Source organism: Babjeviella inositovora (genome assembly GCF_001661335.1).
Source record: "Babjeviella inositovora NRRL Y-12698 unplaced genomic scaffold BABINscaffold_1, whole genome shotgun sequence".
Classification (NCBI taxonomy): domain Eukaryota; kingdom Fungi; phylum Ascomycota; class Pichiomycetes; order Serinales; genus Babjeviella; species Babjeviella inositovora.
In genome coordinates, this window is record NW_017566838.1 from 614,893 (window position 1) to 629,926 (window position 15,034).

The 15,034-nt window shown below is 46.5% G+C and overlaps 7 protein-coding genes across 7 annotated transcripts; 5 read left to right on the forward strand and 2 right to left on the reverse strand.

Annotated features, from left to right (window-relative positions):
• Positions 1–83: 83 nt before the first annotated feature.
• BABINDRAFT_164215 (uncharacterized protein) lies at positions 84–1,868 on the forward strand (the record flags this gene model as incomplete). The annotated part of the gene is made up of 1 exon (XM_019130237.1): positions 84–1,868. The coding sequence occupies one exon, from the start codon at positions 84–86 to the stop codon at positions 1,866–1,868; it is 1,785 nt and encodes a 594-aa protein (XP_018987749.1).
• A 1,574-nt stretch (positions 1,869–3,442) lies between these two features.
• BABINDRAFT_169747 (uncharacterized protein) lies at positions 3,443–4,336 on the forward strand (the record flags this gene model as incomplete). Its single annotated transcript, XM_019130687.1, has 1 exon — positions 3,443–4,336. The coding sequence occupies one exon, from the start codon at positions 3,443–3,445 to the stop codon at positions 4,334–4,336; it is 894 nt and encodes a 297-aa protein (XP_018987750.1).
• A 603-nt stretch (positions 4,337–4,939) lies between these two features.
• Positions 4,940–6,513, forward strand: BABINDRAFT_159018 (uncharacterized protein). The gene has a single exon (XM_019127416.1). It carries the CDS (start codon positions 5,037–5,039, stop codon positions 6,420–6,422), a length of 1,386 nt encoding a protein of 461 aa, XP_018987751.1. The 5' UTR covers positions 4,940–5,036; the 3' UTR covers positions 6,423–6,513.
• Positions 6,514–6,855: 342 nt separating this feature from the next.
• On the reverse strand, positions 6,856–8,232 carry BABINDRAFT_159019 (uncharacterized protein). Its single transcript, XM_019127417.1, has one exon. The coding sequence runs from the start codon at positions 8,114–8,116 to the stop codon at positions 7,034–7,036; it is 1,083 nt and encodes a 360-aa protein (XP_018987752.1). The 5' UTR covers positions 8,117–8,232; the 3' UTR covers positions 6,856–7,033.
• Positions 8,233–8,662: 430 nt separating this feature from the next.
• BABINDRAFT_159020 (short-chain dehydrogenase/reductase) lies at positions 8,663–10,150 on the forward strand. Its single transcript, XM_019127418.1, has one exon. The coding sequence runs from the start codon at positions 9,038–9,040 to the stop codon at positions 10,076–10,078; it is 1,041 nt and encodes a 346-aa protein (XP_018987753.1). The 5' UTR covers positions 8,663–9,037; the 3' UTR covers positions 10,079–10,150.
• A 165-nt stretch (positions 10,151–10,315) lies between these two features.
• Positions 10,316–10,920, reverse strand: BABINDRAFT_159021 (uncharacterized protein). The gene has a single exon (XM_019127419.1). The coding sequence runs from the start codon at positions 10,853–10,855 to the stop codon at positions 10,490–10,492; it is 366 nt and encodes a 121-aa protein (XP_018987754.1). The 5' UTR covers positions 10,856–10,920; the 3' UTR covers positions 10,316–10,489.
• An 852-nt stretch (positions 10,921–11,772) lies between these two features.
• BABINDRAFT_159023 (uncharacterized protein) lies at positions 11,773–14,532 on the forward strand. The gene has a single exon (XM_019127420.1). It carries the CDS (start codon positions 12,153–12,155, stop codon positions 14,229–14,231), a length of 2,079 nt encoding a protein of 692 aa, XP_018987755.1. The 5' UTR covers positions 11,773–12,152; the 3' UTR covers positions 14,232–14,532.
• Positions 14,533–15,034: the final 502 nt, after the last annotated feature.

Genomic DNA, 15,034 nt, shown 5'->3' on the forward strand with positions numbered 1-15,034 from the left:
GACCCCTACTTAACTTCGGCTTCTGTCAGAAATCCATATAAGACTCTTTCCGTGCCTTACCAATAACTTTGCTGTGTATCCATATGAACTACCAGTGGTTATATACCCCGGTGACGGTCCACTCCCGTTCAAATCCGTATGCCAGCTCGAAGGTGGCACCCGCTGACCGTGCATATGAAAATGCCACTTCAGGGATATATCTTATTCTAGCTGATACGGCGCTCAGATCGGTTTTAACTGAAGTTGTGGTTACAATATACAGTATAGCTGATTCTAGTATTGCTAACTACGATTTTAAAATGACCTGCCTGGGCTTAATCGACACAGAGGTGGCTCGTTGGGTGAAGTTGAAGCACCTCATGTCCGAAACCCTCATCGGGCACTCAGATGCTACGGTCGTCCCTGCATCATACTTATGCAAATGGATCCAGCAAATGCGAGGTTCGGGGTTTCAATTAGGAGATAGCTCCTGGTCTGGGAAATCCGTTTATCTCTCCATGTTCAAGCCGATGGTCAGCGTCACCACAGCAATCCCTCACTTTGATTCTTTCTCTCCCTTTACTTTACTTACAGGTGAGAAGATTGATGTCAAAACAGAGTTCATCGTTCAAGCCGTTCCTTTCAGTGTTTCCAATGCGCCTCTTTTCATGAACCATTGGCTCGAGGGGACCGTCTGTGGCACTATCGGAACGAACGGCAAGGTAGTTGTCTATTTGAGCGACTTAAAATACATGGAAAATATGATTGGTGGTCTTGTGTCGAAACGGTCTGAAGAGCTGTCACTAGGGATGGTAGTAGGCCCCCTTACAAAGCTCAACGGCGAGGGTGAGCTACTTGTGATCGTAGCACTCGATTATCTATTGCCAATACTAAAGCCAGCGTTGGTAAGAACCATGCCTCCACTGATGACATCGGACTTTTACCTCCTGAACCTTCTCTCCCAGTACCGCTTTGCTGATGAAACCAATTCGCCAATAGCGCCAGATAAGGGGTATAATCCTGTAAATTCTGTCATCGGGGTTGTGGTTGTCACACCACAGGGTCGTTACTGGGGATCAGCAGTGGTTATCTCTTACAAATTGATTATAACAAATCATCATGTTTTGTACCCGGAAGGGTCCCAGAAGAGATGCACCATAATTTTGGTGTGCCCTTACTCCTCGGAAGTGCTAGAGCTCCAGAATATAGATGATCTGAACACTTACTCGATTGGGGGAAATTCTGCAAGCTGTGAGATATCCACACCCTTGATGGGAGTTGATATGAGTTTTATCAGCCTATCCACTGGCACTAGATTCTTTCAGTGCGTTGAAACTGCTAGACTATCCAATTCTTTGGTGTCATTTCGTGAGGGTGATTCGGTAGAGTCGATCGGATACGGACTATACTTTCCATACAAGGCCGCAAACGGACTGAGAGAAGCCATAAGCGAAAAATTGAATAGTTCCCAGCCATTGGTGTCAAGAGGAATTATCTCAAAAATTCAGTCGGTTCCCTTATTTGAGGGAGATGGAAATCCTACGCCCTCCATGATGATTGCCAGTGCATCGTGCTGGAACGGTTCTTCCGGCGGAGGCATCTTTCACTCACAAACTCGGCAATTGTTGGGGATTATGGCAAATAACGGAAAGGTGTTAGAAACCGGTGAAATTCTTCCAAAGTTTTGCGTAGCAGTTCCCGTTGATTTGATCTTGGCAGGGATTGAAATAGGTGGTTTTGGAACTACTCAAGATCTGATGGTTATAAGAAACGAGGCGAGGGGGAGGCGAGACTTTGGCCGTTCTCGTAAGGCTAATCCGAGACTCCTCAAATTATGGCGCTTGGAGAAAATTCACGAGGAGGTTCTGACTGAAAATGGAAAGTTGTGATTGGGGAACTAAGTATCTGCGAAGGGCCCCCTTGGACATTCTTTATAAGGACCCTTACTCTTTGGGACGCATAACATCTAGAACTTGGACTATGGTACGAGATGTTTCATGTGATTGATTAAAGATATGCTACAAACAGACCTGCTTCTTCTACGCTCTGTGAAATCGTCTCTCGTGCGTTGTAATATTTTTTTATAGCATGCTTGTACCCGCTTCTGGTATCCTTCCACCCTCACAGTGACATAAGTCGGCTCTGTGCCAGAGTGAGAGGTTTTATGCCAGGCAAAATCTCTAAACTGACACCATTTGGTTTGGCAAGAATTTTATCTTGAATGATGTTCGACGTAAAACCATGACAGATCGGGCTACCAGACATAAACCTATCCCAAAAGGGTCCGAAACTTTATTTTGACAGAACTCCGTCGGACTTCGCGAACTTTACGTATCGTTGGCAGCCTTAATTCGCCACCTCATAATCACATGCCATTCTAGTTTCCAGGGCATTCTGGCATCTTTTTTTGTTGCTCTGCAGTGTACCTGTCCCACTGCATAGTCACGTGTTTCTACCGGCGTGGTGGCGCATTACAAAGATAAGCTCTTTACCGAGGCCAAGCAAGTTATCGAGACCGAGAGGCTTGTTCAGTTATGTAGGGTGTTCACTGGACTATTAACTGTTGATCAGTCTTGGTAGGATTTATTGGTTATACTATTGCACCGTATTACGAAGTTCCTTTACGACATGACGGTCCGGAGGCTCCGTGATCATGTACGCACGCGTCAGTAACTTTCACTGCCCACATTAGGCAATTCGTGAAACTTCACGCGATACTCATTACGCTGAATTAGAAAGTTTCGCAATTTTGTCTTACCTTGTCTGGTTGGTTTATCTCTGCGTCGCCATTTCCATCTCCTGAGGGTAAGCCTTGGCCGACATCTAGCAGATTTCCTCCAGCAAAGTTGCGCCCAAACGCATTCTGACGAGCAGACGGTGACGGGATTGGTAGCCGGCCAAAGATCTGCTACAGCTTTTATACTAGCGTAGCTCCTACCGTTTTACCGGATTTCCAGAAGCCAGCTGTTATGATCCTGTGTGTATGCCATTACTACGAAATAACGCACTGAAGATCCTACCACGTAGCAGGCTGCTAAAAATTAGCGCTTAAACTTAGGCCTGGCCGCAGCCGCCCGCAGCAGCTATTGTCGCTTGCTGAAATCTCCGAATATTCAGCCAAATATTGTTTGGCACAATTTGCCCTTTGAATTGTTTTTGGGAGCAAACCGCATAGTCCCCCTTGGTAATAATTAATATAGCTTTATACCCGTGTCTATGCAAGAGATATAATGCTGACGGATCAGGAGCTCGTGAGTTGGAATTGCAAATTGCTGGCATGCATAACCCTCACGTGCGCGTTGCCACACTTCACACCCCTTCTATCCGCTCCCCTCGGGATCGGAATTTTTCGCCTCTTGCGATAGCGCAGAATTTGCCAGGTTGCGACTTGCTTCTTGCTCTACTATTTGAATGCCCCTTTTCTTCCTTTTCTTTCTCTCTTCCTCACAATTCACCATCCAAAATGTCTACTACCACCACTCCTAAAGCGTGCGCCTCTTGCGCCTTGTTAACCTGGAAGAACCCAGCCAAAACCGGCCCGATCTTTGCCGCCCTCATTGCCGGTTTGTTGGCCACCAAGTACTTGAACTTGGTCAACATCTTCTTCTTTGTCGCCAGTTACGGTCTTGCTGCCTCCGCCGCTGCTGAGTACGCCGGTAAGAAGGTCACTGGCCAGGGCTTTGTCACTAAATACGTGCCACAGAGCGTTGTCAAGACCTCCATCGCCAGACAGTTCAACGACCAATACTTGCCACACATCGCTGTTCAATTGGAGAAGTTCGAAACCGAGGCCAAGAAAATCGTCCTCGGCACCAACTTCGAATGCACCATCAAGACCGCCGTCGCCTCTTACCTCTTGTACAAGATCACCTCCTGGTTCTCCCTCTTCACTTTGGCCCTCACCGCCGTCGTTGGCGCCTTCACTTTGCCAGTCATCTATGAAAGCAACAAGACCGAGATCGACGCGTTGGTCGCCAAGTACTACAAGGTTGCCCATAAGCAGGCCTGTGATTTGGCCAAGACTGCCCAGAAGTCGGTCAAGCCACACTTGAAGACCGTCTCTGAAAAGTTGAGCCCAGTTACCCAGTTCGTCCAGTCTAAGTTGCCAAACCACAGAACCGCGGGCTCTACCGTCGCTGACAAGAAGCCAATTGCCAACGAAAAGATCGTTGTTTCTCCTGTCGTGGCCGAACCTGTCGCCGTCAAGACCTCCGGCGTTGAGTTCCCATCCGTTCCATCCTCCATCCAGGAGGTTAAGGAAACCGTCCATGAGATTCAGCCAGAGGTCCAGACTCCAGTCCATGCCAACTTGAACGAAGCCGTCGAAGCCGCTAAGAAAGACATCTATGAATCCTAAGATGGCTTCCATCTCATACCGGCTTTTGGTGTCTAAGCTTCATTTTCCTATTTCGTGACGTTTGTCACACTCGGTCTGGGCTACCCAGATCATCAGGTGATTGGACCATCCCATACCTGCACCAGAATTGAGTCCTTTCGGATCTTCTGTGTCCTATTTCTTTGTTTGTCTTTTTGTTTTGTTCTAGTATCGATTATCTAGTTCACCTGGGTTACGTCTGTGTTTACGCAGAGAATATAATGTATTCGTTATTTAATGAGACAGGAAATCGTAGCTCCAGAGATGATGAGTGTAAATGCTATAGATGGCCTAGAAAGAGTCCTGGACTAAGCATTTATCGGTTGATTTTTGCATATAACATGGCCAAGAGCACTAATAGAGTTGCACTTGCTATTGAGAAATCAGAAACTTGGGCCCTTTAAACTTTTTTAAAAATAGTCTGTTGCTTGACGATCGAAACGTCCACATATAGTCAACTATTCACATTGGTGTCGCTTCTGGTCTACGCTTGTGATTACCCCAGATAGTCTTTCTTAAGTGCCGGATTTTTCACGGCTAAACCCCGTTCGGGTGTACGGCCCTGACATCCAAGGTTGACACGCTGAGCTTTTTCACTCTTGAGCTCATTCATTCTCGAGCTCTTTCATTCTTAAGCTCTTCTTTATCCCTCAGATAAGATAAACTAAGCATATTATCCGTCATGTCTTACAAAATTATCGATACCCACCGCATCAAGGAGTTGGTGGTTTTCACCCTCCAGTTTCAGTTGCCGTTATCGTACACTTCTGCCAGCGCCACGATCCCGGTGGTGGCGCGACTTGTGCGCAAGTACGAACCTTCCAGAGCTTCTCCGTCGCAGCAGCCAACTGCTGCCTCTTTCCCAGAATCGCTTGAAGCGCTGGACGTAGTTGTGTACTTGCAAGGGGGGCCGGGGTTCCCTTGTGCCCCGGTTTTGTCAAACTCCAGTATCACCAAGGAGCTCATTGACCGTGGATTTGACATTTTGTATGTCGATCAGAGAGGTACCGGTTTGTCGCATCCGATCGAAGCTGACTTGTTGCAAGACTACGTTAAAGACACCTCTACTGAGGCCCAGCTCGCATATTTGATGCATTTCAGAGCCGATAACATTGTCCACGACTGCGAAGCTATCAGGTCCCAGCTTGGAATCAACAAATGGTCATTATTGGGTCAGTCTTACGGGGGGTTCTGCTCCGTTACCTACTTGTCCATGTTCCCACAGGCATTGAAGCAGGTGTTGATCACTGGGGGTATTCCACCTATCAATACCACTGTAGATGAGGTCTACACCAGAACATACCTCAGAACTTCCGAGAGGAACGAGCGCTTTTACGAAAAGTTCCCTCAGAATGTGGAAAAGGTGAAGCAGATCGCGGAATATCTTGCTAGCCACACTGTCACCTTACCAAACGGGGGTAACTTGTCAGTAGAGCGGTTCCAGCAGCTTGGGATCATGTTTGGTGCTACCGGAGGCACTGACAAACTCCACCAGCTCGTGATGAAGTTTGCGTACGACTTGGACACGTTCGGAAAGCCGACCCATAGTACGCTTCTCGCGGTGGAGGCGTCCCATTCGTTCGACTCCAACGTCATCTACGCCTTATTCCAGGAGGCGATCTACATGGACGGAAATTTTCCTACCGGTGCCTCTGACTGGGCAGCAGACAGATTAAGAGCCGGGAAATATGTCTACTCTGCTAAATCCCCGCTCTTTTTCACCGGTGAGATGGTCTTCAAGTCCATGTTCGACGACTACGTTGAGTTGCGCAAGTTGAAGCTGTTGGTCTACGCCATCCACGCTAATACTAAATGGTCTAAGCTCTACGATGTAGCGGTCTTGAAGACGCTCCGTAACCAAGGAGAGGGTGAAAACGTGGTTCCGGTGGCTGCTGCCACATACTTCCATGACCAATATGTTGACTTTGAGGTGTCTATGCGCTCCAAGGCTTTAATCGGGGGTATAAGACAGTATATAACTTCCGAGTTCTTCCATAACGGACTCAGGGACGATCCAAAGAAGATTTTGGACCATTTGTTTATGCTTGTGAGCGGTGAGGTTGAATAAGCATGTTATAAGGTGTGTTACACAATGAATTTGTAAAACTTATGCGGCTTAAGTAGCTATTATATGCCTTTATATACGTATACCTATTCCTGTGCAGATAGCGGAGCTGATAACATACCTAGATACTTGTCTGATTAGAATGACAGTCAAGTATTAATATGCTGTTCTAAAGGAATTGCTATGAGAAATCCAGAAAGAAATTGCCTAACTAAATCACGGTAGATCTAGATGTACAAAATTTTGTGGGTATAAGCATATATCATTGTGGTCGATAGTTTTGAAAGCTCCATCTACTAGGTTCCTCGTTCGCTAAACGTAACTGCCATACATCAGGTGGATATTAACGGTTTCCTCTTTTTTTTTCTTTAATCTTCGACCGCAGTATTTTGAGCTGTTGAAATGTATACGAAACCTAGACGTATTGGCTGCTTTCACGGAAAATAACGTTTTTTAGCCGCTGCTATAATCATACAATCAAATTATTTATCACATAAATGAACTCAATTCCCTGAACTGTCGTATTAATGCTCCATAAATTCTGGGCATGAGCATAAGGAACTACATGGCTACACTTGTGTATTCTTTCAACTCCAAAGTAAGGCCATTAGGTTTCAACTCCGCTCGTTAATCATCCTTTCAAGCTTTCCAAAAATCCGATCCCTATGGATGGCCATCTCGTCGTCCTCATCTGTAGCAAAGAACTTATTTCTCTTAAACGGCATCTGCTGGTTGGTTCCGTCATCCAAAAACGACGCTGGCTCTGCGGCAGTTTCGTCATAAAAGTCCTCATATAAGTTGTCAAACTCTGCGGGATTGGCCACACCCTCTGTTTCTAGGTATTCTGCATGGCTGAACCTTCTACGGTTGTGGGAAATCTCGTACACGTCGTCCTCGTCGTCGCTCATCTCTTCTTCATCTTCGTCTTCAATTGGAAGATAGCTATCCTCCACTTGCTGTAGCGCATTATCGGCATATTCTTCGTCACTGTCTGGGGCTCTTTGTTTCCGGTAGGGATGGTCGGCCATGGCTGCAATCTGCTCAAACTCAGAGTCAGACGCATCCTCGTTTTCAGGGTAGTCGTTCCGGTAGAAATCCTCCGCGTTGGAATCCTCATCGTCTGAGTATACCACCCTTTCGGTATCACTTTCGTCGTTGATCAAGTTGAAAAGACCGTCATCTCCCTCGGTGAGCTTGATGTACCCGATATTTGTCTCAGCCAAATCATCGTGGAACTGTTTGTCTCTGTAGTAGACGTCGTACACGTATTCATCCATGTTGGTAGTTGTTTTGAGGGTTGGAGCCTCACTGGTTGTGGTACGGCTACTGCTAAACCTTCTGGTAGGTAGCTTTCTCTTTCTCGGCTGGTCGGGGGAGTCCAACAGTAGGACATCGCCGATCATTTCAGACAAGATATCAGGTAATTCGTCGGCTGGTCTCTTTTTCGACAAGTAGAACACATTTTCATCGTCGCCCTGGGCGGTAGAAGACTCCAAGAGGGACTCGTTCCGGTTAATGTATCCAGCCTCGTCATAGCTATCGTCAGTTCTGGCCAACTTGAAGAACACATTGGGGGAAACGGTAGCTTTCTTCGACTTTTTGGAGCTGGGTCCCTCAAGGATCAAAGCCTGGAGCGGATCCTGGCCTCTCTTTCTCTTAATCCTGACAACCTCTAGGCCCTGTGTTGGACGACTCATAATCTTTTTTGGACGTCTCTTCGGGTTTGGAAATAATTTAAAGAAAAGGGTTAGTTTGGGTGTATCCTTAGGTCGATTGTGCTAGTTAAACCTGGGAATGCTTCAATAAGGCGGGGAAGTTGCCTACTCTGAAGTCATTGGGATGTCGGTCACTGTCAGCGGGGCAATCATAGATATCCTGCACCCAGCCGAAATCGTTGTATACGCTTATGTAATCCGGTAGGTAATTACTTAACGATTCTAGCGTTGGATCTTTCTCAATTTTGGCAATATTACCTTCAAACTTGAGCTTTTTAGCCAACTTAGCTTCTCTTTATAGCATCTTATGCATTAAGAAGTGTGTATTTCGGCCGATATGAGCCACCGAGACAGTATTGTGATCCCTACTAGCTTCCGTATAATGTACTGGTTAAGACATCTGTCGGCTTCGGAACTAGCTGCCGGATACCTAGAATCCTTGTGGCGAGTGCCATCTGCAGGTTCGGAAAAACCCTCGTATACGGTGTTTGTGGTCGGACTTTCCCTCACTTTGATACTCTTATGGTAGGGTTGGGTACTCTGCACTGCGTTTACAGATCGTTTCAACCCGGTTTGACCCGTCGTTTTTGTAACCCACTGGAGGAATTCACAAGGCAGGTAAGCTACACCGGTAGTGAGAAGCCCACTTGAAGTTGCCGGAAACGTGGTACGGTGCTGTAATATAAAATTCTTGGATTCACCAATCATTACAGTATTTTGCTTCAGAGGGAAGATATTCGCTTCGTTCCATTGCTACTCGGGGATAGCTCACGGTAAACCTTGCAGTTCTACCCTGCCTCATATAACTCTACTTTTCGAACTCCTTGGTTCACGAGCATAATTTATCCGACGCCGAAACATTATATCCCTTTTATTCAGAACCCAACAGGTTTATATCATTCAATGGGGGCCGTATTGTTAACAGTATTATTTTACTATTTGAACAAGCAGTACAGGGAAATTGCCGACAATCTCATCGGCACTTACTATGAGCCACACCGTGATATCGTTCTAGTTACTGGAGGTAGTGGTGGGTTAGGGAGAGAGATCGTATCAAAATTTTCCGCAGCCGAGGGCTCTAGAGTTGTTGTGCTTGATATTAACGTACCGCTGCAAGCCGATAAGATTCCTGGAGTTTATTACTACAAGTGCGACGTTAGTAACCGCAGAGAAGTTTTAAAAGTCAGCTCAGTGGTAAAAAAGGAGGTTGGTATTGTTAGCATCTTGATAAATAATGCAGGAATCACCTTTGGTAAGACCTTGGTGGACTTGAGCTTTGATGAGATTGAATCCACGATCCAGATCAACTTGTTATCTAGCTTCTACACCATCAAGGCCTTTTTACCCAACATGCTAGAGCATAAAAGAGGATATATCGTCACGGTAGCTTCTGCTCTTGGATATATGTCTCCTGCAAGGCTCAGTGCCTACGGTGCTTCAAAGTCTGGCTTAATAGCCCTACATGAATCGCTCACTTATGAGTTGGGCCCCCCCTCAGTGAGTCCCAAGGGAGTAAAGATGCTACTTATCTGTCCCGGGCAATTGCAGACTCGGATGTTTGAAGGGGTCCATACTCCTTCCACCTCTTTAGCGCCAGAATTGAAGCCGGAGTATGTGGCTAAAACCATTTTTAATGCAGTAGAGTTGGGACGCAGAGGGGAAATAAGGATTCCTTTCTACGCCAATATCCTTCCTATCTTTCGTGCAGCCCCTTGGCCAGTGGTGGAGGTTACCAGACGTCTCTCTGGTATTGATCGGAGCATGACAGAATTTGTTGGTCGGGCTAAAAGCCTCAAAGATAACTTGAGTTTAAGCTCGAAAAGAAGCTCAAATAACTCTAAGGAAAGTCTGAATTCCAACTCTGAAGCTGGTTCTGTGTTTCTTGGTCAGCCAATTGACATTATCAGTAATTCTCTGCTCCATCAGGGAATGGTCTTAAAGTAGGAAATGGAGTATAAGCTTTTTGTTTTCAAGTTTGCGTAACTCAGACTGGGGAGATGGTTTAATAACTTTAACATTCAACTAACTGAATAAAATATGCGTAGGTGTAGTTAACACTATTGTTATTACGCCTCCGTGCGTGTAGCAATGAGATCAACGTTGTCAATTCGAACTTGGAGTTTTCTGGAATACAAAGATCCGTAGATATTGACATACCCAAGCTAATGTACAAGTGTTACAGGAATAGCCATGTATGTATTAATCTTTGGCTTAGGTACTAGATATGATTTAATAGGATAAGGTGATTGAAGGCGTTTAGATATGGCAGATTCTCTGTTTTGGAGAATATGCAAAGTGTACGGGTATTGCAGCTCCGATAGCGGATTAAATATGTACATGACGGAAACAGAGGGCTTAAGAGTGAAGCACGTAGCGGGCATAAATAGTCGGAGAGTCAGGACCTCTTAACCCATTTGGCAAGGCTTTGAACACCTTCTTCATGTCGTGTTCCTCAAGGGTGGTGCTGGCTCCTGGCAAATCGGAGCATTGGGTGCACCCGTGGTAGTTTTTGTGATCCGAATCCACATTCATACCTTCGGCTTCTGGGGTTCTGGAAGGAGTTGGAACCTGTGAGATCAAGTTGTGGCACGATGGAACCTTTTTAAAGAGTGAGGCCACGACTTGTGGCTTTGGTTGAACAATCGCAGTGATGCTGTCAAGGTCATGCTCAACCTTTCTCTTCTTCAATGGAGACTCTGGAGTATATGTGGTGGAAGGCATGGCGAGTATGGATGGGATATGCTGTTTATAAGTGTGTCAAAATGTCTTTCTACACGATTAGGGAGATCCACTGTTACTTATATAGTCTTTCGATGCGGGCTGATTTTTTTTTGGTATGCCTCAGATCAGGTCTGTGTATGCACAATTTATGCGCGTCTGAAAAAAAGAGAAAAAAAAAAAAGAAAATCATGTCTAGCATGCAAGTCAGTCTTTCCGTGCATATCTATCCATGCAAATTAGATACACTACCTTTCAATTATGCTTGACACTGGCATACGATAACCCAGAACAAAAGTTCTGTGGTTCTGCAGGTCCAAAGCGGGAAATCTCACACTTCCGCATATGGTTTTTGATGAAAAAAAGAACTATTTGATCTGAGTTTTCCCTGAAATAAAAGTATTCAGGAATTAATATGCGTGGTCCAAGAGCTTGAACCAGTAAGAATGAATAGTCAAGGAGTAGGGCAAAAAAAAACACCTAGACAGAGCGGAGGCTCATATTTACACTTCCAGACCAAGGGCAAGCATCTAGTTGGGGTTCCTATCCATGCTCTTTGTTCATCCCGTTCCGGTTGGTCAAAAGCCCTATCACGTAACGGTGCAGTTTCAAACCCAGGAATCTGTTCACAGCCTAAGTTATTTTCTTACGGATTGTCACATTCTGGATATCCAAGAAACCTCGTGTCAAGAGTTTAACTCACCGTGCGGATCGTATCGCTTTGACACCGTAAAATTATTCTGGCACTTCCTTACTGTTTCCACGCACTGGTTGCTCATCCCGTGTTATATATGAACATCTTCCCTTTACGTTTTTGTCAGACTGTAAAAAAATAGCTTAGTTTAGTCTGAATGACTCATTTCTGGAAATGCTACTGTACTTGTACTACTCACGCAAAAGCCTGGTACGTGTGCTATCCCTCTCTGTTATAAGTGCTTATAAACTAGTAATGGAGTGGCCCATCTTATTTACAGCAGCTTCTTTAACTCCATCGGCCTCCGCCAGGCCTCGAGTAACAACTGCATCTGCATGTGCTCACGGACTTGGCGAATAAACTTTGGAAAAAGTGGGGTATCCATGCGAGGTGCTTATCCGCATCACTCCTGTATGCCTCGGCCCCGTTAACCCCCCCGGTAGTCCCTGTCTAACAAACCTATATAAATATACGTTTATCCCCTTCGTTCTACCCGCACCTCTTTTTACCCATCTCCAACCCCTTTTATCTTTGACCTCTTTTATCTCCAGCCTCTTTTTGCCTATCTCGCTTAGCACTCTAACTCGTTCCAATACCATCATCAACATGCCCTCTAGCCTCACCACCATTTCTCCCCAGAAGTGGGACGTCTTCATGAACATCGCGGATGCAATTATCCCACCAACCACCCCGGAGAATATCCGCGAATACCTTGACCCCGAATTCCCGCCTGAGAAGCTCGCTGCATACTGCCGCGAGCTGCCGTCCACCACACCTGGCTTCAAAAAGATGATGGCGGAGATCATCGACTCCTCGCCAGAGGCTTCGGCCAAGAACTTTGAGTTTGTGTTGACGGCGCTTAACAACCGGCTTTTCGCCCCGGCGCTCACTGGGTCGATCCGCCACATAAACGACATGACGCCGCGTGAGCGTGCCCGTGTCGTGCAAAGTTGGAAGACATCGCCGCTCGCACCGAAGCGCCGCCTCTACAGCTTTTTCAATTCGTTAGTGTCGTCTATTTGGGGAAAGTTGTCAGTACTCAACCAGTTGGCCATTGGCCACGAAATGAAACACTCGAAGAAATACGACGCGGAATTTTACCATCCTGACGAAATGTTTCGTTTCGAGATGTGTAGCCTCGCAGCTGCCGCGGGCGAGACATATGACGTGGTGATTTCTGGCAGTGGCAGTGGTGCGGGTGTGGTTGCATCTCATCTCGCGCGCAGCGGCTACTCCGTGCTCGTGCTTGAAAAGGGAAAATACTTCCACCAATCCGAGTTGGACAAGGCTGAAAACGAGGGGTTCTACGATATGTACGAAAGCGGTGGGACGTGTGCGACGGAAGACCTGTCGATGACGATTCTCGCAGGAGCGACGTTTGGCGGCGGCTCTACCGTAAACTGGTCCGCATCTCTAAAAACGCCGGAAGACATTCGCCACGAATGGGCGACCCAATTTAACCTCCCGTGGTTTGAAACCGAGGATTTTGACAAATGCTGCGATTATATTTCCGAGTTTATGGGTGTTTCTGATAAACACATTGAGCACTCTTTTTCCAATCAGATTTTGTACGATGGGGCGGAGAAATTGGGGTATAAAGTGAAGAAAATCCCGCAAAACACCGGAAACCAGGCTCATCCATGCGGAATGTGCCACATTGGGTGTCGCTACGGTATCAAACAAGGGGGAGTGGCGTGCTGGTTGAAGGACGCGGCGTTGCACGGCTGCAAGTTTGCGGCCGAAGCGACAGTCCAGGCGATTGTCCAGAAACAGGGACGCGCGACGGGTGTGACCGTGTGCGATAATGCGACCGGAAAAACCTACACCATCTGCGCGCGCACGGTGGTGGTTGCGAGCGGCTCTCTCCACACTCCGTTGTTGATGAAGCGCTCGGGCTTCAAGAACAAGCACATTGGAAAGAACTTGAAGTTGCACCCGAGCACGGTCGTGTTTGGGTATTTCGCTGAAGAAACGCGGCCGTTTGAAAAGTCCATCATGACGACAGTCGTTACGGAAATAGACAACTTGGACGGAAAGGGACATGGGCCAAAAATCGAAACCATTCTCCACTCGCCCATCTTGGAATACGTCTTCCTTCCGTGGATCAACGGTCAGCAGTTCAGACAGGATTTGCTCAAATACAAGCACCTCTCAGCCCTCCTTCTCATCACTCGCGACGAGGGTGCAGGTGCAGTGACGGAGGACCCCAAGCGTCCTAACACCGTCAAAATCGACTATGTGATATCAAAATACGATAAATACGCGTTACAGCAGGGGATTTTGAAGGGTGCGGACATCTTGTACATCCAGGGCGCCCTGGAGTTGATCCATCCACAGGCGGGGGTCCCGAGATTTGTTCTGGCGAAAGTCGCGCATGCGCGCACGCTTGCGGACGCGGACTATCAGAAATGGCGCCACATCGTGGAACGCACGCCTTTGGATCACTACCAGACACCCTACGGATGTGCCCACCAGATGAGCAGCTGCAGAATGTCAGGTAATGGGCCGTCGCAGGGCGCGGTTGACAAGACCGGTCGTTTATTCGAGTGCAAAAACGTGTTTGTCGCAGACACGAGTGTATTTCCAACCGCCAGCGGGGTCAATCCGATGATTTCGGTGATGACAATAGCGCATCGTATCGCGATGAATGTGGCTGACGGATTAAAGCCATCACCGGCATTGTAGGTAGAGGATTTATCCCAAACATAGATGGGTTACTTTTTTTCTGTGATTATTTAATTTTAAATGAAGGTGGTATTGTGGTGTAACAGTTATTCCGACAGGGATTGTAAAGAGTGTTGTGGGAGAAGGGGTGGGTATTTTATTATCAGGCCTAGAGATTTTTAAAGACTTGTTGAACGGTACGGGCTACATGAACCCACCTTGCCGGTGTGTTTGCATATACTCAATAGACAACTAATCCCGTTGTTAGTCTATGTTGATACAATATCTTCCAAATAGCATCCTTTGGTTTAAACTACTTAGGCATCGAATCTAACACGTTTAATATTCTTGCTTTCACCCGTACTAAAGTTTGATTCCATTTCAACTGCGCTAAAATCTAGCATGAGAAATGAAGCGTATTTCCTTTCACTCACGGAGTAGTTCCTGGTTCTAACAAAACTTACAGTTACGATTCCCCCTAAACTCACCCTAAAGAATCGCCTATATCTCGTTTAAAACACAGTACCCTGTTTCTACTCGACAAGGATACGACTAAGTTTAAGCTTTGGAGTGAGGGGAGACAATGTACTCGAAATTCCATAGGCTGAAGCAAGATTAGCACCAGAGTTTCCGCAACTAAAATCCTCATGCATTTCCCCTCACTCAGAAATTTTCGAAATTGGTTTAAATGAATCAAACATCTACTTCAATTCCCGAAAACCTCTTCTTGTGAAAACACTGTCTGTGCAAGGATGACCTGACTATGTAGTACATTCCCGGCTCCGCCGCGCACGTATTCCGAACTCTGCCGATCGCACGTCGGA